Source organism: Lepisosteus oculatus, chromosome 17 (genome assembly GCF_040954835.1).
Source record: "Lepisosteus oculatus isolate fLepOcu1 chromosome 17, fLepOcu1.hap2, whole genome shotgun sequence".
Lineage (NCBI taxonomy): Eukaryota > Metazoa > Chordata > Actinopteri > Semionotiformes > Lepisosteidae > Lepisosteus > Lepisosteus oculatus.
The window spans coordinates 16790104-16814771 of NC_090712.1; the positions used below are offsets into that span (position 1 = coordinate 16790104).

At 41.9% G+C, this 24668-nt stretch overlaps 1 protein-coding gene across 1 annotated transcript in view; it reads right to left on the reverse strand.

The window, feature by feature from the left end:
- Positions 1 to 24668, reverse strand: part of ryr2a (ryanodine receptor 2a (cardiac)) — a 195641-nt gene that overhangs the window by 44375 nt on the left and 126598 nt on the right. The window contains 32 exon segments of the mRNA XM_015362834.2: positions 243 to 307; positions 836 to 951; positions 1260 to 1383; positions 2208 to 2234; positions 2736 to 2811; positions 3118 to 3195; positions 4922 to 5059; positions 6162 to 6251; positions 6450 to 6528; positions 7050 to 7213; positions 8033 to 8173; positions 8461 to 8551; positions 9653 to 9873; positions 10471 to 10640; positions 10983 to 11103; positions 11365 to 11473; positions 11967 to 12153; positions 12365 to 12500; positions 14006 to 14109; positions 14539 to 14671; positions 14802 to 14916; positions 15125 to 15398; positions 16390 to 16533; positions 17854 to 17959; positions 18083 to 18283; positions 18774 to 19578; positions 20001 to 20227; positions 20673 to 20759; positions 21402 to 21561; positions 21871 to 22031; positions 22600 to 22717; positions 23948 to 24297. Coding sequence (XP_015218320.1) covers positions 243 to 307; positions 836 to 951; positions 1260 to 1383; positions 2208 to 2234; positions 2736 to 2811; positions 3118 to 3195; positions 4922 to 5059; positions 6162 to 6251; positions 6450 to 6528; positions 7050 to 7213; positions 8033 to 8173; positions 8461 to 8551; positions 9653 to 9873; positions 10471 to 10640; positions 10983 to 11103; positions 11365 to 11473; positions 11967 to 12153; positions 12365 to 12500; positions 14006 to 14109; positions 14539 to 14671; positions 14802 to 14916; positions 15125 to 15398; positions 16390 to 16533; positions 17854 to 17959; positions 18083 to 18283; positions 18774 to 19578; positions 20001 to 20227; positions 20673 to 20759; positions 21402 to 21561; positions 21871 to 22031; positions 22600 to 22717; positions 23948 to 24297 — 5118 coding nt within the window.

Consider the following 24668-nt stretch of genomic DNA (forward strand, 5'->3'; position numbering starts at 1 on the left):
TATGATTTACTAAAGGTATTTAATCGATAAAAAACATACCATCGAAGCCAGCTCAGATAACCCTTTAACTTCATTAAAACACAACAAACAGATTTGGTACAGCAAACAGTGGTACAGTGAACCCTTATGTGCTAGGCTTTATTCTTTCTGATATTAATCTTTCAGCTGAAAGTACCGATTTCAAAAGTATAAACCACACAAGCTGAAATAAACACAGCAAAATAAGAATAGGAGAGTCAGACCTTCCCAAAAAACTTCATTTCTTGCTCATATGGAACCTTTTCTGCTTTAGCCCGTGTGCCCATATCTAGAGAAAGGAAAATCTGTACATTAAAGCAGATATGAAGTTGACTCGAAATACAGCAGTGAAGATTAAAAATAACAAAGGCATTCTGATACTAAAGCCTAGAATATCCAAACAATGCAGCAAAGCAGTTACTATCATATAATGACTAGTTTAGCATAAAGTTCTGTACAAGACGTCTGTGTATGGGTTGGCACAGTGGTCAGCATTGCCCCTTGCAGTGCTGGGGCCCTGGGTTCAGTTCCAGACCTGGGGTGCTACAGTATCTGCCCAGAGCTGGCATGTTCTCCCCGTGCTCATGTGGGTTTCCTCCAGGTGCCCATGTTTTCTCCCGCAGTCCAAAGACATACAGTACATGCACTGTACTGGTAGGTTTACTGGTTTCTGGGAAAACTGACCCTGGTGTGAGTGTGGACATGTTTCTGTCTGTGTGTCCCAGGCTCTGGCTGGCCCGCGACCATGAATTAGAAGAAGCAGTTCGAAAATGGCTGAATGGATGGATTTCTCTCTATGACGAGACCAGCTCCTTACCAAACTCAAGCATGTGCTCATGAGCGTCATCTACATATCTGATGAGCTGCTGCAGGAAGCTGTACGCAAACCTTTTCTCAATGGAAGGGGTATCTAACTCGAGTTCCTTCACGCCCCTATGAAGAGAACATCAGAAAAAATCTGATACAGGAAACATTGGCTTCCACAGTACAGTACTGTACACTTTCACAATTCTTAACAGATTCACGGCATAAATTACTGTTTCTGTAAGGGGAGGTGGTGAGGACATCAATGGCACAAGCTGCTCTCCTGAACACAGTTCATGGCATACTGTACTTACAAGTCATATTAATCTTTAAATGGACTCTAAATAATTGTGTTTAAGACACAAAACACTTGCTTTAATATCCCTGTGTTATATAGATGTATTGGCTTGTTTCCTGCCTTGGTCGTGAAGACTCACCTTGAGACTGTGTATCCGTTTATCTGAAAGAACTTGAGGATGTCTTGTGCTTTTTCTCTATCTTTGGATTTTTCTTTGGCTGTTAAAGTATCATAGGGTACCAGCAAAGGATGGCTCCCTCCTCCTAATACACAATAAAAAGCATCAGTAGAACAGGGAGAATAATAACACTTTGAATAGTTTAATAAAAAGTCTATACAGTGACTTAGCAAAGTGTTTAGCTATTAGTTTGGATCTTAACATCTCACACATTGCAGCTGCCTTAAAAACGATTCGCAGCACTATAGTGACACCTGCTGGTAAGAAATTACCTAGATAAAAAATGCTACATTGTCAAAAGTTCCCATTTGATTTACCATTAATTTCTTTACACCACACCCTTAAGGTATGTATTATCTAATTGCACAGCTCATGTTTGCTTCTAAGTACTAGTTTTTATTTTAGGATTACTTTTAACATGGACTCTGCAGTCTGCTAGAAAACAACCACTCTAATGTTACTTTGAAATACAAAACTAAGTTATAACAGATACATTTTTAAAAAGCCCAACAGAATAAAGGGGAAATTAAAACATTTAGAGAAGAAAGCCAGTTTAATGGTTTGTGTTTATAAAACAGAATATTCAGAATATATAGCCTCAAAATAACCATTATGAGTGCAAAAATATTAATGCCAGTTTCAACAAATTGCAATTTAAAATCATCATCTTAGATCTAGTTTCAGAAAAAAGTATCATTTTAATTTGACTTTGAATTCAATCCAAGAATTATGAGCAATTAATTAATGGAGCTTTTATAAACACAAACTACGTTTAAACCAAACCACTAACCTAAGTGCCACCAAAAAGGTTAAAGCAGTTTGAGCGAGTGCTGATGCCTACCCCAGCTACAAGCGTGTGGGCCTCAGAGTTATGCAAACAAATACTGTGAACTACAAAAGCAGGTTTACCTTCGTCAGTAAACAATAAATTCCTGCCTATGAGATGTGCACATTAAATACAAAAGATAGAAAAGAAGGTGTTGAAATAAATGTTTAATTGACAGTTTTAAACAGAAGCTGCAACAAGTTTAAGTGAGAGGACGGTATCTTTAGGGAAACGTTTGATCAGGAAAACAAAATGGAACCCACAATAAGGATTAGTATAGTATTATATACTATAGTATTCATAGACTAACCAACTGTATTTCAATCTCTACAAAATGAAAAGATGGCAACTACATTTTAAATTCTCGATGCTCACCTTAAAATGGTATCTGTATTTTATGCAGCAGTGGCAGAAATCATAAACCATGTCCTCCTCTATGAAAGTCTTACAAAAATGCATTCAAATATTTAACCCATTCTGTTCACAAATGTGTGTTCATGCAGTATGAAGGTTTTACACAGCATGGCTGTCTGTTATTAATGTTTAATATAATGTACTGTACAGTATGTATACTTTCTTTTTACTTGAGATCCAATTAAAACCAGTTCTACCTTTGGCTTCCAGCTCTAGTTTTTTCTTCTTGGCCCAAATATTGTGATAGTTCTCTGCAAGCAGCTCTGCCATTGACTGAAAAAAGCATGTATACACATATATTTAGTTTCTGTACTGCCATTTTAACTAAGATTAATTGAACATCAGACCAGTTCTTACTGCTTTTACACCTACAAATTAATTGGCTAAAATAAATAGAAAAATACACAATCATACAAAAAATATATTTTTCCCCAATAACAGTGACATTTTTAGTTAAAATCAAATATAAGTAGATGTATGTTGTTAAATATCAGTTTAAAAAAATGAAAAAGCTGACTATCACTAGCAACTTTGCCTTGGGACGTTAAAGGCAATTACTTCACCTGCAACATGACTTACATGCAGGTCTCTGGACAACGTCACGTTGCTCATGTCAATAGGCCGGGGACTGTAACCATGTGTGGTGTCGATGGAGATCTGAACGAGAAACACAAACTTTTTGCCAACTGTGCAAATAAACAACTGCATAAATGCTTGGGTGCAGCACATGATGTATTTATAATATAGTTCAAGGTCAGCAAAGTCTGCTTCCAGTATTAAAGTAACCCAATGATTTAAATGTGTCTAAATAAATTGTGAACAAACACCTCAGTTTGTTTTTCTACCAGGATTTTCACACTCACCATGAATTATCCTTGTCAGCAAGTGTAACACAGTGCGAGTTATACAGTAACTAATATACTCTCCATCAAAAAGAAAACATGCTGTACATTTACACCACAAATATTTTAGCACTGTTGAAATATAGACTGCATACCACTAAATAAGTAACAGTACCTACAATAACTGGGGTGGAACATTTTCAGAAATCACAAATCGCTCAGTTGTGTCTAATGTGTAGCATGTGCCATTGATGTTACTTGAGCCTTTGATTTTAACTTTCAGTTTTTGAATTCATGTAAAATCTGCTTAGTTGTACAACTGCACTGTCGCTGCTTTCAAAAGCAAAGATTACTCAGATCCTAGGATTAGGTTTACTGGCAGGTTCCTACATTTCTCGTGTCGCAAAGCTTTTCAATGTGCACAGAGCATCTGTTTATCTTCTATTTAAAGTATACTCATATAGTTTATATTCATCTTTAAAAACACTGGCAACTGGGATCACAAGTGCATGTGTTTGCCTGTTCACATTAACTACCGAAGTGAGGATTGCAGGAACACGCCCTTATCGTTTAAGTGGTGGAGCTACAGTAGCTCGTTCTGAGTCTCTTCTCTACATGACGGGAATCTATGCATGTCAATCTGCTCAGTGCTCCTGTTGTACTCCCAGGAACAAGTTTAACTTCAGTGTTTGAAACACTACTCTTCCTGGAATCAGATTCAATACACTAATATGATTTTCTATTGAAAAAAAAATCAAGAATTAAAACTCAGGGGGACATTCCTGATCAGTAGTCTTCAAAACCAAACTCAAACACTCGCAGATCCTGAGCAGGAGATCTTCAAAGCCATGAAACCAGTCTCTAAGCGAAACATCTGAACTCTTGGACATTGACCAAACTGATTCAAGGTGTGGACGTACAGTATCTGGTATTCAGATTATGACTTCACTGCTTGACGTCATCTACATAAGCAGAGGTCTGCCAGCAAGTGCAGTGTTTTAATTTAAAATGAAATGTTAATAACGCTAACAAAAAAATGTAATGTTTATGGTTTCTTTTGCTGGAGAGAATTTTACAAATACAGCTCTAGAGCTACTGGCAGTAACACTAACTCTAAAGGCATTTTGTTTCTCTCTTACCTGTCTTTTAAGGTTTGACTAAGGAAGGTAAAAAACAAGAAAGTAATGTACAGTACACACATAATACAAAGTACCGCATAACACAAGAAAATCAGTACAAGGATTACATATACTCTAGGAAAGCAGTCCAACAGGTTCAAGGCTCCTGAGTGACTCCACCAGCAAATAGGTGAACTGTGTGTTGGGCCCAGCCCAGACACTGCCATCTGGAGCCGGGCTGAGATACTAACTGTCACTGGATGGTCCAGAGTAAGCGTGCTGATTAATAACTGGTAATCAGGATGTTATAAAATGACGCACAAGAAATATAGATAAATATGTAGAAAAGAGGTCTTCATAAAGTAATTAAAACACAACACTGTACATGTACAGTATATGAAGTGCAATGTATTCAACACAGACCTGGCTGGACTGGGAGATCCGTCTCGCCCGGTTGTGCAAGCTCATCGCATCGGTTTCTCTCGTCCTCTCTATGCTCCACCCCCAGGCCAGCATGGTCTTCAGCGACTCCTTAATAGGCCACCGATACACCTCCTTGTCCTGAATAATGCAAGGGGGCGCCCAAAGAAAAAAGGCTTGCTGAAAGCTTCCCTTACGAAAAGTCTGGCATCATTCTTGCACTGCTGTTCATGCACATCTTTACACTCATTTCTTCGATGACGTCATCCCTTCAAAGCGATTTTTAACACGTTTTCAAAGTGAAATGCGCTGTGCACATGTGTTAACTTTTCATTAAAATGTATTGTTCATGCTCCTGATACTATAAAGTTCTGCTGTGCCAGGAGAAGGGCTCTGTGAACGCCCCATCTGACCGGTTTTATTAAAGGGTAGTCTGCATCTGGCCAACTCCTCCTCACAGCTACCGACACCCAGTGACACCCAGTGGAAATTTGAGATTTCAACTTGCTTTCATGAAAATATCCACGGAGATAGTCTTAGACTATAGGGTTATCTGATATTGGGTTTCATGAACAAAGTTAAGATTTTAGATGTGAAAGGTTCAGTAAAGCCAGCATTACTACCTTTACATTCTCCAAAGAAGAAAACCATCTCACTGGTACTACTTAAGCTGGCGTAGTAATCAGTTGTGCTACTGTACACTGTGCTACACTTCATACAGTAGGTCTTGATGCTGAGATCTGCTCCTTTCTAGGTAAACAATTTTACTAACATTTGGGACACATGGAAGAAGATTTAAACAGATGCACACATTTTCCCAATTCCCTTCAAGCTCATGTCTCCATAACAACAAGAACAAAAATGAACGTGCTTCTTCGCTTTAATTTTGTAGTCCTTTTGTAGGCTTTCTTTCCCCTGCTTCAGGGTACGGGGTCAGAGTGTATCTTTAATTTCTAAGGAAAGTGTGGCAACCGTACGTTCAACTCTCCAATATGCGGGATGTTGGGCTGCTGTGGTGTTGTACTGATCTGTTATCTGTACTGATCTGTCTACTTACTTTGTTTTGATTCACAAAAACTTTGATATGCAGTATCAAAAAAATGAAGAAATTATGTACAATAGCAAGATATAACCTCATAAGACTTATTATGAAGTATCCAATCATATTATTGTATTGTATGTACAATAAAGAGATTTTACGATCGGTCCTAAGACATTACTTCACTGTCTTCCATCCCTTTACCTTTTCAGAGAGCAGCTTGTATGGTTTCAACAGAGGGTGAATCCTGGAGGTTTCACACAGAGGGTCACCGTGTGCCCAGCCATTGGCAAACTGAAAATAAATAATTCACACAAATGTGAAATGCATTTTTCAAGGACTAAACAGGAAAAAAAACACTTATATTACTAAACGTTAATAGGACTGTAGATAATCATAGCTCTTTTGAAAATATACCATGGCAAATCTACACAGTTTCATTGCTGTTTTACTTTAAGTTGCTGGATTATACATTAATAAATTCTGCTTTACCTTGTCCATTGACCACTTCTCATGAGAATGTTCTGCATACTTGTTTATGAAGTAGTCCAGTTTTTCTGGGATGTTTACACTAAAAGATATTATTGAAATTAAAGATTAAAAGCCCAGTAGCATTTTTTAGACAACTTTCAAACCATGAAAACACAGGCTTCATACAGTATAAGAAATAAGAAAGAAAACAGACAAGAACATTTTACTGTGGTAGCACTCCTTTCTACAAGTGATAACAGAAGAATTTTGAATAGTGAAGAAAAACCTCTGAGAAGGTAACGGGGAAAGTTGTGTCCCAGTGTGGCACAGTGGTCAGTATGACTGCCTCACAGCTGGAGCTCTGGGTTCAATTCCAGACCTGGAGTACTGTCTGCATGGCGTTTGTATGTTTTCCCCATGTTCACATGGGTCTCCTCCCACAGTCCAAGGACATACTGGGAGGTTAATTAGCATCTGGGTGAATATGCCCTGGAGTGTGTGTGCACGTCTGCGTGCCTGTGAGTGTCCTGCAATACACAGGCATGCTGTCCAGGGTGTACCCTGCCTTGTGCATTTTGATCGCCAGGATACGCTCGGGCTTCCCAGCGACCCTGTATTTACCTTGAGGTGTCAGCAGGCTGTGGGTTAAAGTTTCCCTCTGCGTCCATGGAGGACTGTTTCTCCATCATGGCAACATAGTTTGACTCCATGTAGTCTGGAGGCAAGGCCCCTGCCACGGCACTCAGACATGGCAGCGCCAGCTTAAACAGCTCCTGGTCATACTTCTGCATGGCACAGAAAGCAGGTCCAATTCAATCATGGGAAACGTTCAGAAGAGCTACTGTACATCAGGGTCTGCAGTCCAGGTCCAGAGGAGCCAAAGACTGTACTGTCGGCTTGACAGGAAATCCTGAATGATCCCTAAGTACTGTAAAAACTCAGCAAACCTCTACAGTAAACTGTGTCCTAGGCAAACAAATAATTGGTGCAGATAAATCATGACTACAGCTCTTCAAGGTCTGGGGTGCAGGCCTCTGTGCTAACTCATACAGCAGGTGTTTTTATAATTGGTAAAGCACTGGATATTGAGTTCATTTTCATAAGTAATTTCATAAACTGGAGAGTTGAGAGTGTTATTCCCAAGTAATTAAGACAACAGCAAAAGGGACACACAACAGAACAAATTATTAAGGTTAAAGCAAAAACCTTAACCTGCAAAGGAGACAACTGTATGGTTAGAAGAAAAGGGGTATTTATTCAGTGCCACTTTAAAAGTATTCAAGATCCAAAACATCTACAAAGCACTTTCAATTAGTGAATACAATGATACTATTTAACCACTAGAGGTCCTCAAAATATTGTAGTGTAGCCCTTCTTTCTTTAATGTTTCTTTAATGCATTTTATACTGACAGTGTTTATATTCATATCGAATACTAATACAAAAGTTAAAAAGATTAACTATTTTGAAGAGTAGTTTCCCAAACCGTGAGATTCCTCTGAATAAACTCAAATCATCTCTCTATCTTCTTTCTCGTAGTTCAGTGATAACCTCGTGATAAACAAATTCAGCCGGGACTCTTGGAAAATGATGGATTAAAATTACCTTCTGAGACAAGGCATCAAATATCCCCCAGAACAGCTTCCTAGATAAGTGCAGCTCCTCTTCGGAAGCAGCTCCAAAGCTGCCCCACCCTCCTGGCAAGCAGTAGTATTTCCAGCATCTCTCATAGTGGTTTGTCAGCAGCTGCAAGAGCATGTACAGTGTGCATCACTCTGCTTTCTACTACAACACTGCCACAAAGGCTTAGGCACAACAGAGTACAGGGTGCTGTATGACTCTTTGGCACACAATCAAGTTATACCACAGAAGAACAGGGTTTATGTGGGAAAGCACAGAGCAGGTGAACATGCAGTATATACAGTACTCTCAAAGATTAAGGAATAAGCACTCCACCTTATTCACAGCCCTCTCACACAAATGACCTCAGCACCATGCAGAGAGGACAGAGCAAGAGTGTGGAAAATACAAACCTTGAGGGGCATTTTGGTGTGCTCATTAAGAAGAGGAACATCAAAGACGAGCCTCCTTAGAAGGTGCTGCATCATAGATGGTCTCAGCTGGCTGTAAAAACACATTTGTACATACAGTACACATGCAAAGACATTTCATTTAGAATCTCGCACACTGTTAAACCACTATAACTGAAGACCTGTTACTGTCACGCCCGACATCCCTCCCTAGAGGGCGCTCCACTGCTCCCATTATTGTTCGTGTGATTTAGCTCTCCAGGTGTACCCTTTTAGCGTTATTACTTAAGACCAGCTCCTCCAGTCCTCGGGGCTCATCACTAGGGTAAGATGTCGCGAGGCACGCCTGGCACCAGGAAACCCTACGTCCGTCTCCTGAGGGCACAGGCCTCATCCCTGACACCTCCCGCTCCCTGAGCCCGGGGTCTGGAGGATCTCGCCCCGTCACCCTTGGACCTCCATGTTTCGTTTGTCCGTGTGTCTCCCCCTCCCGGGGATTTTAACTTTGTCGCATTCCAGGATGGATTTCCAGTTTATGGACTTTCGGACCGTGCTTTGACCTGCCCTTGGACCCGTTTGGATTTGGATGCCGTTTTGTCTTCCCCGAACACTGTCTCACGGACTGTCACTATTATTTTGTGCACTATTAAACCCCTGTGTGTTCCCTTTTACCACGCCTCCTGTTTTCTCCAGCTCTTACCGCATCGCATAGGGTCTACTACAAGATCTGACACGGATTTCAGTCCGTGTTTGTGACAGTTACATTGTATCTTATCTCATTCTTAAAGTAATGTGCTGTATTGACCTTCCGGCAGCGTGCTTTTTTAAAATAGGCACTACAGCCACAACAGAGACATGCTCACATGAGAAAGAAAACTGATGAAAAGTGTCCTTAATGGATACACAACTAGTTTTGTACAGTAGATCTCAATACACAAATAACTGACTGCAAACCAAGGCCACCCTAAACCCTCTTAATGCTCTTCATTTCAGTTATTAAGAGAAAAGAAAGTTGGGGTGATTATGGGTCTGTGGTATACAGTAAAATTTGTCTTTGTTCTTTTTCATTTGCCCCTTCATTAGCTGAGATCAGGAGACTGAGAACAGGCCCTTGCTTTTCATTACTGAGCAGTCTATGAATATTTGACAAGCTCTTTTGTTGGGAGTGTGAAAAAGGTATTGTTCCTGTGCTTACCCACATACAGCCAGCAGACACTCCTCAATGGAGTCCCTCTGGGCCTTGGTGAGACAGCAGCCCTTGGACAGGCGATACACAGTGTGCAACAGGGAGTCGATAAGCGAGGCAAAAGGCTCCGTACCCGCAAACAGAGGAGCGCACTTCGTTAACAAGGGCAACACCGCAGTGCACAGGTAGCGGTTCAGGGCCAGAGCCATGTCAGTGGCACTCAGGGAAGCCTGGGATACCAGAGACAAGAGAGAGACAGAGAGGGGCAAGTTGTTTTACAGCAGCAGTGTTGGTGTACAGACGGACGGAAGAAACAAAAATGACAGGAACAACAATATACATACATATTTGCACAGAAGGTCAAGTGTTAAGTAACGATATGGCTACAGGTATGAATGAGATCTTAAATTTGTTGGTTTTGGAGCTGGGGAGTTGATATCTGCATTCTGATGAGAGTAACTTGAAGTTCATCAAACAAGAGGTGTGAAAGATCATCGCGGAGGGATTTTGCTTCATGCAAAGCATGTGAATGAAGGCTGGAAGATCAACGCCAACGACCATCTGCCATAATTTCAAAATTTGTTCTTGCTTCTCAGATTAAGGTTGCCAAACCAGCAGATCAGGGTTCAAGTTAGGACTGATTCTAGCACAAAATCAATAATGAATCATCGACCTTAAAATACTTCCTTAAGAAAAAAGGACGCTGTCGACCTTTTCTGAGGATCAGGTCAGAATGTGAATTACTTGCGATCTGACTGTTTTAGAGTACACACCTCACTGCTGGGGAATCTGCTTCACACTTGCACTAAGGTTAAAAGCTGCCTCACCGTGTCTAGAGAAGCAGCAGCTCGGAGGTCAGGGAGAAAACCGACTTCCAACAGATGCAGCAGGAAATTCTGGTCCTCAATTCCATACACTCTGTCCAGGAACAGAACCATCGCCGCCTTATGATCCGGGCAAAAGCCAGCTGACATGTCAGGCTCCACCACAGTTCCATCTGCAGACAAAAAGCAGAACTGAAAATTCTTGTTTTTTGTTATATCAGATACTTTTCCCTGTCTGAAGCACAGCACAGCTGTCAGATATGTCTTTTTTATTTTTATGAATTTCTTTAAATTTAAGAGAACTATTAGTTCAGAACAGAGCTTTGAAATAGCTCTGAAATATAGCTTTGAAACTATTATTCTAGCTGATCATCTAAAATGACATGGCAAGAATTAGAAACAACGGGTTTTTAAATTAACATAAAAAATTAGAAGACCGGATGTGAAATTGTATCCTAATTTTGGGGGGAATCTGAAGATTCAGGCTGCAATGGATCATTTTACCCAGGACTGACCTTTCGCCAGTGTTGGCATGGGGAAGGGAATACTGATGACGCCTTCTAAATCCTCTATAGGAATTAGGGATCGGAGAATAGCGCGGATCCTCAGTGCTTCACCCTTGCCAGCATGGATTAACTGAGCAACAAAAAAGGCAAAATACAGTCGGAATACATCTCACACCATGAGAAACACTCCACCATCCCTGTTCAAACTGAAAAAAACAAAAACGTACAAAGTAAGTTTAACATAATCTGATATAATATGGTTATATTATAATATGACACATAATTATTAACACATCCTGGAATAGCCAGCTTGCTAGTGGCTTATCATCAGTAATTTGCCAGGCTATTGCATCCATTGTCAAACCAAGAGTAACAGCGGCTCATTACTTACATGCATTTCAGGAGCACAGCGTCCTAAAAGATCAATAAGGGCAGCATAAAAAGTCATTATGGCATTCCCCATGTGGATGGTGTCGTCTTCTTCCTCTTCAAGAATATCGCTGTTGAAATTATAATGCAGAATATTAATTGCTTCCTCCTTACTCCAAAGAGAATCTTGAAGATCCATGTTATTTGATTTCTAACATACAATGTGCTTCAAATTTAAATTTGCTGACAGTAAAAACGAAGGGAATAAATATACCTCGCAAAAAAGGACAACATAGAGGAATTCATATGAGCTATAACTAATTGACTAGCAAAGTTACATTTTGCCATCAACTCACAACTTCACATACTGTCTTACAGACCCCTGTAGTGAAATTTCAACAGGTTTTTCATCTCCAAGAATCCCAAAACCCCTCACATATAGGAGGAGACCGACTTCATTCACACTGAAGTGCAGCCCGCACCTGGGTGACAAGTGGGAGCCGTCATGTGCTGATTGCCTCTCACATACGTCTCACATAAGTCAATCAATTAACAAGTAATAAATAAATGAAGATGCAGTGAACAGGGACACCCACAGAGGGGTCCTACAGGGAGTTCACCTACAGAGTTCTGCTGGATTCTGTGGTGGGGGAGGGGCCGTCCCTCGTGGGATCTTCCGAGATCTTTATGGCTTCCTCCATGGCAGCCAAGAGACCATTGCCGCCTTCTCCTCTCAAGGCAGGGCCGAAGCACTCCGGGCGGCGGATCAGAAGCCTCACCACCACGTTGGCATTCTCTTCAACACTCTCCCCTGCAGGAGTCGAGAGAGGGGGGAGGACACAGCAGGACCTTACCTTTACGAATCAAGAGAGGCGGCCAGAGCAGAATACCAAGTGCAACTTGGCACAGGGCACAGGGCACAGGGCACAGGATACTCAGCCGTAAGGCAGGCAAACCGAAGGAAACGCCAGAGACCATGATCAAAAAGGAAAGGTAAAAAGAACTGGAAATAAATCGCTTACCATTGCAAAACACAGCAAAGCGAAGGAAGTCTAAATAACGTTCTCCTTCCACAGGGTTCCAGCCAATATCTGGGTATCCTTTACAAACCAGCATCGTGCAGCTTTGTAAACCACATCCTGCCAAGTACTGCACGACCTACAAAGGCATCGGGGAAAAAATGTCATTGAAAGAAAATATCCAGAAATACAGGGAAACAACCGCATAGTTCTGGGGTTTATGGAAAAATCTCTATTGATTAATATGATCATCTACATAACATTTACCTTTTCTTCATAAACCTTAACACCAGAACTAAAATACAGAAAAATAGGACTCTTTCAAAGTATAGAAGAGTGTTACATTTTACAACATCTTTTTACAAGGCATGTTTGAAAGATAGCAGTGTTCTGGGATGTGCTTATGTGCTGATGTTAATTGCTGTCTGAATGATTCCCCAAATGGGCAGGTTTAAATGATAAATGGTTTGAATCTTATTCTGTGTAATGTCTTTTTATTGTAAGGTTTTAATACAGAAGATAGATTCCTTATTTATAGGGGAGCCGGTGTAAGAGAAAATGCAAATATTTGAATCACATAACTCACCCCATGCACATGTGTATCTAGAAAGCCTGCACCACGGTGAACGTTATTAATCTTAATTGTTCAGCAGGGGGTCCTACATTATCAGCTAGTTATTAATCATCATAATTACTGCCTAGGAAAGGTTAACATCCTCAAATGTGTCACCATACTGCTTGTTGGGCAATTTTGTTCCCCCTGCTGAGTGCTAGCAGATCATGACACAGGTAACTTAAATCAAGCAAACAGGGTTTCCACCTTTTTGATATTCTTATGTTCTTTTTGTAACATATGAAACAGATCTGTGCACAGGATGCCCAAAAATGACATAAGGAAAATAATTTATTTCTACTTTTGTTAAATGAGCCATTATAAAAACAGACTTCAGGGGTTTACCAGGGAAATTAGTTTTCCTTTATCTCATTACCATAAAGGAGATCCAGCCCACTTAACTTGAATCCTTTTCTTATTTGATAGAGGTTTACGTGGAAGAACCTAGCATTCTTCCTTGTGTTTGCAGTCCTTTATTCCAGGAATATACCCTACCTTCTGCAAAAAACAGTAAAACCAACAGCCCAAGGGATCCCAAAGTGATTTAATTTTGAAGAGGGGCTGTGGGACCTCACACCACTGAAGTGCAGAACCCATCTGGGTTACAAACAGCAGCCATCATGCATCAACTGCCTGCACCATATACTGTAGCAAATCAGGTAGAAGAGTGAGAAACTGGTTCAACAATTGAATTGGGCCAGACTGTACAAGACCAGAGTGAAACGTATCCAGTACTTTGGGGTTAATAGCTCTACACTTTAAGTGAGATATACTGTACGGGAACTTTTCATCACAGTTTAATGGCTCATCCAAAGGGCGACATCCCCTACAGCAAAGCCCCCAATTACTACACAGAAGGAACTAGATCCGAAATTCTGTTCCAGCTCCAGAAAGAGCGCCACTTGCTGGTCCTCCACATAGTGTGTCAACGAGACACATGTGGTTTATAATGACTATGGAGTGAAACGTAAACAAAGGGTGTGAACACAAAAGAAACCGCAGAGGACTCATGGGACGGAGGAATGACTTACTTTCTCTAGGTCTGGTTCCCTTAAGGCTAAGGCAAGTTCATTGTTATCCATCACAGAGGCTGCTGCCACATCCAGAGGAGTGGATCCCCGCATGGAAGGCGATGCTTTAAAGAGGGGGTCAGTACAACACACAGAATCAGGCACAGGAACTGAGACAGGGCGAGTACTTCCTCAAGGAGAGGAATGCAAATACAAATGACAGCTTCGATACCTATCACTACAAGGTGCTAAAAAGGCCAGGTTTGCGTGTTTACAAAAGTTTTCTTTTTAAATGAAATCTGAAAAACCTCATTTTCAGTTAAATGATGTTGCACTGCTTATGGTGTTAGGAGTCACAGTGATGCAAACTAAAGCTTGAGAAATCAGTATCTGAAAATAATTTCTGAAGATGTCCTCCTCTAACAAAATGACAAAATTGATCATAAAATAATTCTGAAATAATTGACACCAAGATATGAACAGTTTCCCATAGCCAACTCAGAAAGACTCATGACAGTATCTCAGTAATGAACAAAAAAGCCAAGAGGTCTTACCAAGTCCAACACTGCTGTTCTCCAGCAGGTAACTGAGATGATCAAACATTGCCTTTTGGTTTTGTCTGCTGATGCGGCAGAAGTAACAAAGAAACCGACAGCAGTTGGCCACCATCTTAGGGAATGTGATCTCCTTAAAGAAAGGCACAACCCATGGAGAAACTGATTTAAATATAAAAAAACGTGATCTTGCAGATAATTTTTTCTTGATTTGGAAAGGCAATCTGCATTTACTGTTCAAGACTCAAGATGATCCCTGTTACCTTTGATTCACCACCTCCCAGGACATTGACCATGACTTCCATCACTGTTTCATGCATTCCCAGAGCTCTCATCAGGTTCGGATGCTGGTAGAAAACTTTATTATTCATAATATCCCTATGTGTGAAAGAGCACATGATTAGTCTTCATGGGAATAGCATTTATAGATTATATTTATGTACCACACTGCAGACTGTATTGCTCCAAGGCACAGTTTGCGAAAGGACCAAATGCATAGCCTTTGGTTAGAGTAACAGGACCCTTGAGGAAAATTACATTTGTCAAAGCCGAGCTCAGGTCCAGAGAATAAACACTGGTTATTTACCCGAGGCCGCGGATCATCAGCTTCTCTTCTTCCTTGCCCATCCTTACGCTGAGCAACGAGCGGATCTGCCCCAGGGAGGCCAGCAGGTTAATGGTGTCCTCCACAGAGATGGAGTTGATGGTATAGGTCTTGGGCAGAGCACGCACTTGTCCTCCTATGCCATCGTACTGCCTGTGCAGTAGCACAAACATGGCTCTGACAAGTTCAGGATCCTCTATCACGGACTCCTGGGCCCATCGTACCATAGTCTCCGAAATCAGCTGCTGCAGGGTGCCTAGCACAGAACAACCAGGGACAGAAGAGGTGAGGATCCAGGATTGAAACAAGACCTTGCTTCCATCCCTCCACTATCAGAAAGTTACCGTAAGTGCTCCAGGTGAGAACCACAGCCTCCCACCGCCTCTCCTGTAAACACAGGGCAAGGCAGGACTGCACCCCGGGCAGGACAGGCCTGCCCATTGCAGAGAACACACAAGCACACAGGGGCTGTTCACAGACCGGCTTCCATTTCCAAATCATTTTAACTCCAGGAGCTTTATTAATCATACAAGCTGAAGAGCTAGTTAGGATATAAAGATGAAATCGACAATAATATAAGGAGCAAACTGAAATATTTGCTGTAAAAAAATTATAGCTTCAGTCAAGATGGTGGTTGTCTGGACCACACACCCCAGAAAACTGTGGGGAAAGATCTGCCATCCTACAGTAAATCAGCTGACCAACTAGAAGATGACAACTGGTCAGTACCAGTTGGTCAGTATTTACACCAGTAAATACTGGCTACCAGGAGCAGTAAGCTTCTGCTGTGTAAGGAAGAGAACAGGACCTCTGATATTCACTGAACCTGAGGAAGACGGGAGCAAGGAAGCAACCAAACGAAAGGTCCATGGACAGTTTATTGTGAGTTGTTTTGGGAGAGTTTTGCATTTTTAATGCAGATAAGCAGCCTAGCTGCCTACGTGTATTGATAGTAAGGATATACTTTGCACGGAGTTAATAGTTATAAGAGGTATGTGTTTCTATATTTGTTTGTGAGTTAATTTGCACCTTGTCTGAATACACAGCACCCTTATGGGTGCACCAGTTGCTTAAGTCCCACCCATTTAAAAGATACCTGCTACTGCCACCAGAGGTGTTGCAATGAGCATTGTTCTTATCCAAACATCTTGTAAACTCCTTCAGGTTTAACTTTTGTTCTGAAATTAACAATTATTTAGCTAGAGAATCTCAAGAATACCAAGACAACCCACGACTGCCTCACTTACTTGGCTTCTTAGCTTTTTCTTTCTTTGGCAGGTCTGACATTCTCTTCTTCAGGTAGGCAACTTTCTCTACCAGGTACAGAAGTCTGCCCCGAATAGTGAAGTCACTGTCACCCTCACCGCCCCTGTCATCCTCAAGTTCAATTCCTACAAAATGCACACACACAACAGAAACTATGTAGATGTACTGTAGTCATCCAAAATGTCTTTGTGTCAAACAAACAGGATAGATAAGTTCATATTACAGCGTCTGCCACTAAAATGTTGATGCTGGGACCCATAATTCGAATTTGGTGAGTTCGTTTATTTTGTGTTGGCTCTACTGGTCCAGAAAACATTTGCAATGCTCACAGGCCATTCCACTAGTTTAGGTTTTAAATCACTCCACTGTCTCAACTGCACATTATTACAGAAAATGCTGTGAACAGGGAGTTTCTTCACATTCCTTTGTAACATAAAGAGATCATTTGCATTTGTACTTCAGAAAAAAAATGAATTGTACTTTACCAGTATTATACATTCCAGTTTCATCTTAAATGTACTTAAACACAGTTTAGGTTGATGTCAAAGCAAAAATAAAAATCAGTGTTGTAAATTATTCTCTTAAAATTTCCATTACAGTTTATAGAGTTTGCCCCATGTCGCTGTTCAGATTTTTTTGTTCACAAAATTCCATAAAAAAAACAATCACCTTTTAAACCTAATGGTTGTGTTTAAGATGACATTGACATCTGCTAATTTATTTTTCAAGGTGACTACAGTATGGGGAGCCTCTCCATTTCGAGAGATAATTGTCAACTAATTACCTGTTTTTGAAGCTTTAGATCAAAGGAAGCTGTGGAAATATGCTGATGAAACTTTTTTTTTAATTATGTACCCATCTCAAAGCGTTGAGTGAGTCTTATAATTAGCCTTAAAGAAAATACTCTTTCTAAAATAAAATAATAAAGTCCTCTTGATTTGCATAACTAACGAAAAAATAAGTTATCATCAACCCTTTCGACTAAAACATCTCAGTGTTTTATGTGCAGGAAAAATATAAATTGGAGTAAACCAGGGTATCTTAAATTGCCATATAAATACAAATAAAGTCAAGTCTTAAACTAAAACTGGTCTAGAATCACTGATGAAATGGGCGTCATGACCTCATAACAGGGAAGTACTGCATTTGCATTCATCAATAAATTCAATGGAAAACATTGAATGTGAGACACAGTTCCCACTCAAGAGTTCTTTGGCCATGATGCAGGAGGTTTTTTTGTTTCTAGCTTAGCATTGAGTGGATTAATTCCAGTTCTACCAGTTACACCCTAAAACAGCTCAAGTACAATCTGCTTTGATCACCATCACATCGCTGTGCTTATACTGTATCACATTTGCATCACAGTTTTCTTCGTCTAGGGCCCTGAAACACAAGCTCTGGGGTTTATTCTCCTTCAGCGTGACAAGGCCCGAGGGTCAGCCTACCACAGTGGGTCATCAGGTCTTCATGGAAGTCAAGCAGCTGCTCTCGAATATCTTCAGGACAGGGGCAGTCCTGCTTGTCATCTTTGAAATTCAACAGCATGTTAATCTGTTGGGAGGATTCAAAAACACAATGACAAATGAAACACGAAGAACTTCGGCGCAACTTCATTACCATACAACTCTCTTAAGAACAGGGCGGGCGGAGACAGAGAAGGTAAACCTTTCTGACCTGCTCCTGGGGTGGCGATCGGAATTCCTTCGTTTTCCTGGCGGTCAAGGCAGCAGACATGTTGAGAGCCTGCATCACCTCGTTGTAGCGGAACCGCTGGTTCTCCTGGAGGTTTGCGACGAAGTCGTCTGAGAACGCCACGATAGCCTCTATCCTGTGGCGCACCTGGCAGTCACAGAGGTACTGCAGCAGATGGCACATCTGCACAGCCGGGGGGAAAGACATCAGGAGAAGGAGTCTGGGTAAGTGGCCTATAACAACTGCAGGAGTGTGAAATTAGTTGTAGGTCAAAGTTGTAGGTCTTGGACTTTCAATATAACAGGCCCTCTGATAAGCAGACTGAATAACCCAATAAAGTGATATGTTCCATCCTTGAGGCTGTCAAGAGATAAGCAACTGGGACTCCGCCACAGATTCCAGCTTTACTCAAACATAAGTTAATTAATTAATCTCTGTCAGTTCTAATTAAAAAAATCAAGGACGTGGAAAGGACCGAGATCTAAGAATTAATTTGAATAATATTTCTCCACTTTCACGACAAGTGAACATCACACAGAGAGTGAACACAAATAGTTGGTTTAAGGACTTTACAGATCTATAAAAATACAAACCGTGCATGTAAGCGTTTTGATTATACGAGTTCCTGTTAACTGTTAGCATATCATTTATCGTGCAAAAGGAAATATCGTGCCTGGAGCTTGACTGGCTCGGGGAGCTTCATTTGCAGCAATCCTTCTTTGGGGACATTTTCTGCTTTTCCCTCTTCCTCGTCCCCTGGTCCCTCTATCCTCAGCTCCCCCTTGATCCCATCACACTCGGGGGTCTCGGGCTTCGGCTGGCCCGGCTCCTCCGAGAAGACACTGGGCTCGATCAGCTGCAAGATAGTCTTCAGGTCCCCGTTGTGAAAGACGCCCATGATGAGCAAAGTGTAAAAAAGTTTGATGAGGGGCACGAAGAGGAACTCGGTGCTGCCCCCTACAGGGTCGCGGACGTGCAGGCTGCCCTCCTGGACAGCCTCTGTCAGCATTTCGATGGTTTTCGTCTTCAGGATCTCCAGGGGGAACTCGGGGCTGTGCTGGAAATGATCCCCGCTGACCCTCACGAAACTCGGGGAGGAGAAGTGCATCCGGGGCCTCAGAGAGGTGCTGAGTCCGATCCCGGGGAGACCGTGTTTTTTTTTCTCGTCGGGGAACAGGGTGATGCTTTTGGTTTCCTCCGTCATGGGGACGATATACTCGCTGTTCATCATGAGGCGGGCAGTGGCGTAAGAGCTGAGGTGATTGTCGATGAGCAAGTCATAGTAGCCCGTCCTGAGCAAGCCCGGCATGTACTTGTTCTCGGCCGCATAGAGGAGCTGAGACTCATCCACGTGGCTGCAGAGCGTGTGGGCCACCCTGTTGTTGCCCAGCGCGCAAACCGCAGAGTACAGGCGCAGGGTGTGGTAGTGGAACTTCAGCAAGTCTTCCTGCTCCGTCAGCTCCAGGATATCAACTGACCTGGTAGCACAGGAGGAAGAGCTTCATTAACAGGTCATCAAAAGCGAAGGCGCACTTAGATGTGCTTCTGCTTTGCTTTGGTGCAATTCAGGTTCCCCGACTTTTAGTTACATCGTTTTATCGGTAAAGCTGCAGAATGCCTTTATTCATGGTGGTGCAGAACATGTAGAAGTTTATACGATGCACTGGGAGGCACCAAAAATGTGGCCAGTGAGTGTAGCTTTGTGTGTGTGAGTTACAAACCCAATCAACTGACTGAGATTGTATTGATTGTTTTGCTGTCCAGAAGAGAAGTGAACGAAATTATTTTTGCTGACAATTTGCGCACGTGTGCTCAAAGGCAAATAGTGAATCTGAATTGCTCTGCGGTGTTTTATGCAGTACACAGGATGCCGCCCTGTCGGACTGTGTCGGGCTCGGACCTGTTCTCCTCCGGAATGTGCAGAGACATGAACTGCAGGGGCTCCGTGCACTGGACCAGCCAGCCGTGCCTGTCATTGACCCGCGACGCCTCCACCTTCAGGAAGTGGTTGGGGACCCTGCTCCACAGCACGGGCGTGAGGAACTGGACATGCAGCCGGGGAGGACACTGGGGCGTGGGGTTCTTCCGCTCGCTCTTGAACAGGCCCGCCGACAGGGGCATCACGTTCTGGCCAGGAAAGAAACAGGGCCTGACTGAATACACAAGCCCACCCCCCTTTATATGACTCAAAGAGCTTGCTACACAACAGCCCCTCTAGATACAGCAGATGAGGGGGACAATGACAATCACAGAGAATAAACAGAAGAAAAGGCAGGAAGGAAGCAGGTAGGCATTAAAAAATAAAGCGAGAATCACCCATATTAAACAGAGAGGTCAAACACCCACAGTAAACGCATGAGGACTTCAAACAATACAACAACCAGCTAATTAATGCTAAACTGTATCAACTAAGTGGGAAACCTTTGTCTCCTGAAGACAGTTCCTAGAAATACTGTTCAGTCAGTCCCAGTTGACCTTATATTAGGGCTCTGGAGATCACAACATGACATTTTCTTGTAAGGCTGTGGCATTTCCACTAATGGAAAATCTTTTCATATAGTGTTGCTCTTACCTTTATTCGTCCCAGTTCAAACTGAAATACGTTAGGGCTAGTTGCTTGGGCAAATACTGCAGGGAATAGCTTAGTGCTGGGCTCTACCTAATTACAAAGAGGAAACAAGGAGTTAGTCAAACCCAACCGACAGGAACAGCACAGTGTAAAATAGTCACAGAAAGACAATTTCAGATTCCAGGTAGATGTAAAAGCTAACCAAAATCATTTTAATTATTTCATTAAAAACAGTGCATGAACAGAAACAAATAGCTGACAAAATTTGAAAAGGGCTGCATTGATGAGCTGGGACTTTCAATTTGAGCTGTGTTGATTGTTTTTGCAGGACATTTAGCTTTTAAAAGACGTCACATTTTATAGTGATTTTGAAACTCCATTACATATCCTACTGTAATTCATGGTACAGAAGGTAGGAAAAGATGGCTGTTTTTGAACATTAATGATCAACTCTTGCTTCTCAACTTTTCCTTTGTACAGATTTACTCTGAAAAACGGCTATCCAGCAACAGCTGGTGTCTGTATGCGAGTGAAAGCACTTGAATCTGCTCTTAGCATCCTTTCAGAAAGTGCTCTCTCTTTGACTTCTTTACTTTCTCTCTCAAAACTAACGTCTCCTTGTTCCTGGTCAGTGTAAACACCACTCCATGTGCCAGTCTTACTCCCGGGAAACAATCAGTTTGTTGGTTTTTTTGCAACACACAGTGGCGACAACAGAGCAGCTTTATTTACCTGATAGTAAGTGCTCAGCTCTTTGCCATTTGCTGTGAAGGTCAGCAAACCGCTGGCTGTGTCTACCAGGCAACCAATCTCCAGCCCATTGTTGTTACGGCCTTGGCCCGGACTAGTGCTCTCTCCCGCCCACACAATGTAGCAGTTGCTGCGCTTAATACTGGAATTACACAGGGGATAAAACAGCACACTGGTCAGTAAAACATAAAGAGACAACAGGCTGAAGTTAACCCCTGCCACAGTGATGAAGAACATGCTATCTTCAATACTGCACAGGACTGTAGTACACTATATACCTTTATTTTATAGACAAGAGCCATAAAGTAACGCAATATACTTTCTTTAGAAGTGGAAAACAGCTCCTGATGCGTGTATAACAATTGCAGACCACGTCTGTATTATATATTATAATAAACCATGAGCTGTATCACCAGACACCACTAGGAAAGCTGCTCATGAGGTTCCCAACCTTTCATGGACCTTTCCCTTCTCGTCCCCGAGCGTGACCGTCACTGTGCGCACCTTCTCCAGGTCAAACGCAGTGTCATACTGGTGGAAATCAGAGGTGACCCAGCCCACCCACACACCAGTGGGCTCCTGGCCAGGGAAGATCCTCACTGAGTAATAGTACTGAGAGAGACAAAAAAAAATAAAATAAAACAAACAAAGGATAAAAAACAGATGGCTGAAACAAAAAAATAAAGCTTCAAACACTGCAGTTCAATCTGGAAGACAGGAACATGTTTTCCTTCAGATGGTACTCAGTCCCTCGTTCCTCACCGTTCGTCTTCACAGAGACACCAATAGTGAGACAGGAGACAGGGAAGCACAGGGGCCAGAAGGAACAGAGACAGCTGAAGCACAAAATACACTAGATGTCGCACAGAGAAGCAGCAGTGCTTACATGAGGTTTAGGGCTTAAACTCCTCCCAGCTTAAAGACAAACATTTAACCTGCAGAATATAAAAACAATGAAACATGTTGGAAGTTAAAACAAAGATAATTGTGTAGCAAAAAAAAAAGGTTGGGGGACATGAAGAGTCTATGAGGGGAACCCCTTCTCCTCAGGAAAGTGAAACACCTGCAAGTGACACCCCACTCCAGGGGGTGTTTATAAGGTACAGACTAGGTCATCATTTGTTTTAAAAGCATGTTAATGTTTAGAACCAGATGTGGAAGTACTAAAACAGCCTAGTACCGTGGAAGTCTGCATCAGATACTCGTAGTCATCCCTCTCATCGGCCAGCACTTCCTCGGACAGACGAGCCGACGAGTGGCTTGTGTTATAGTCCGGCTTCGTTCTCTTCAGCATAAACCTACAGAAAACAGGTCAAACTCCATTCAGTGACACCATATGAAACAGGCCTCTAGAGCCAATTTCCACCTGGAATTTTCTCCTCTTAAACATAGTTATATCTCAGCAGCAGAACATAGCAGGAGCCTGGTTCAGGTCTTAAATTGAAGCTAACCCCCTTGGCATTGAGGTTATTTAAAAAAAAACAGCAGGCGCAAAACCGATTTCTTGTCTTCAAAGATAATTTTTTTCCATTTTTAGGCCTGTCAGTTGGCTCAAAGTGCTTGTTGGCCTTGTCCTAGGTGTCTACTAGCTTGTAGAAAAATTTGGGAAAAATTGATGAATTTGAAAAAATTCTACATCATTTTTTGTGAAGACTGGACCTGGAATGAAATTTCTCGCATCCCCCCACTATTTCTAAAAGTTATTGAAAGCCGATAAAAATGTGTAAAACCTATTGCAATTGTTATAAAAAGCCTTAAGGCAGTGCTAGAGAGCCTTGTCTGCTGTTAGGCATTGAAAAAAACTTTAGAGTGGCCTTGAGCTGTGAAAAAATTACCACTGATAAGAATCTGATTGATTACCACCTGCTGTGTTAATGACTGACAGCTGGATTACAGCTAGAAAGCAGCCAGAGGCTCCCAGAGGAAGTCCCATCCCCTAAGGGCTCTGAGTGGCTGATAATACAATGAATGACAGCATTTTCCACCAATCAGACCAGTTTTTTGAGGCGGTCAGTTTCAAAATTCAGTTCCAATAGCCTAGTTTCCTCAAGGTATGGAGATGAGTAAGGTTGGCCTTTTATGGATATATTTCTGGTCTTACAGATGTAAAAACATGGGAAATACACTTTTTTTTTGCTGGTTTTTGCCTTTGCGGTCATGTTTTGCTGGGTTATTGTTTACTTGTCGACGCACTTTGGAAGTTTGCGGAAGTGCGTCATCAGATAAAAAGTGTTATTGTGATCGACTGCCTCTGTGTATTTCGGTTCTGAAAACTTTTTGTGAAGCTCCTGGAAGCTTTCGATTGATAAAAGGTTTTCTGTAAAAGTTTTTTGGTTTTGTTGGTGAAATACTATGAAATGTACAGTCTTCAGTAAATATTGACTAAGTACGGTCCCCCTGGCGGTTCCGCAGAACATTATGAGATTGTGATCCAAAAACATTTCCAAGGCCAACTATAGAGCTTGGATTTGAATGTAGTACTGTATGTTTGTGCCAGGAAGCATAGTGTCAGAAAGCACAGCTCAAACCTCTGCTTTAATCTGGAAGGCTTTTCCTGGGTGTAGTCTTTATGATTGTTGAACTCATCCTTGTCCTTCTCCCTCTCCGGTCCATTGGAGCCCAAGTGGCCATGAGCCGTTTTCATGAGAACTTCGAAGTCTGAATCTGTGTCAAAGTCATCGAGGTCCTTCTGTGGAGAAAAGAAGCCGCCGCCGGAGGGCAGAGTGCCCCCTGGAGGCTTGGCGAAGGTCTCGGCACACTCGATGGGCATGCTCAGGCGGTAGAACACAATGTCCGTGTTGCTGTTCTGAGATCCGAACGACTTCTGTGTGACTTTCAAACACGGCGAGCTGTCAATTGTCCCGTCTATCCTCGTGACCTTGAGACAAGGACAGCAGGTCGGTTTGCATTAGAACACAGCGTCACTGATTAAGCTGGATTCAGAAACGCTGGGGAAAAAAAAACTCCCAGCACAAGTGCAGTGATTAGTCTAGTCCATTCTCTATACAACGGGCACACTAATCACAATTTACTGTTACTATTTTAATGTAATGTATTTTAATTGTGATCTGCATACATTTAGGCAAAATAGTGCAGTTCATACAAATCTATCTCTGATAAACAAAACCAGGATAGGTACTTTATAAATCTGAGATTTACGTGGGTTGCTACTAATTTAGTATGTGGGGGGAAAAATAAAAAAATAAAGTCCATTATTTAACACTAAGAATATCATTTCAGTTTTTCATT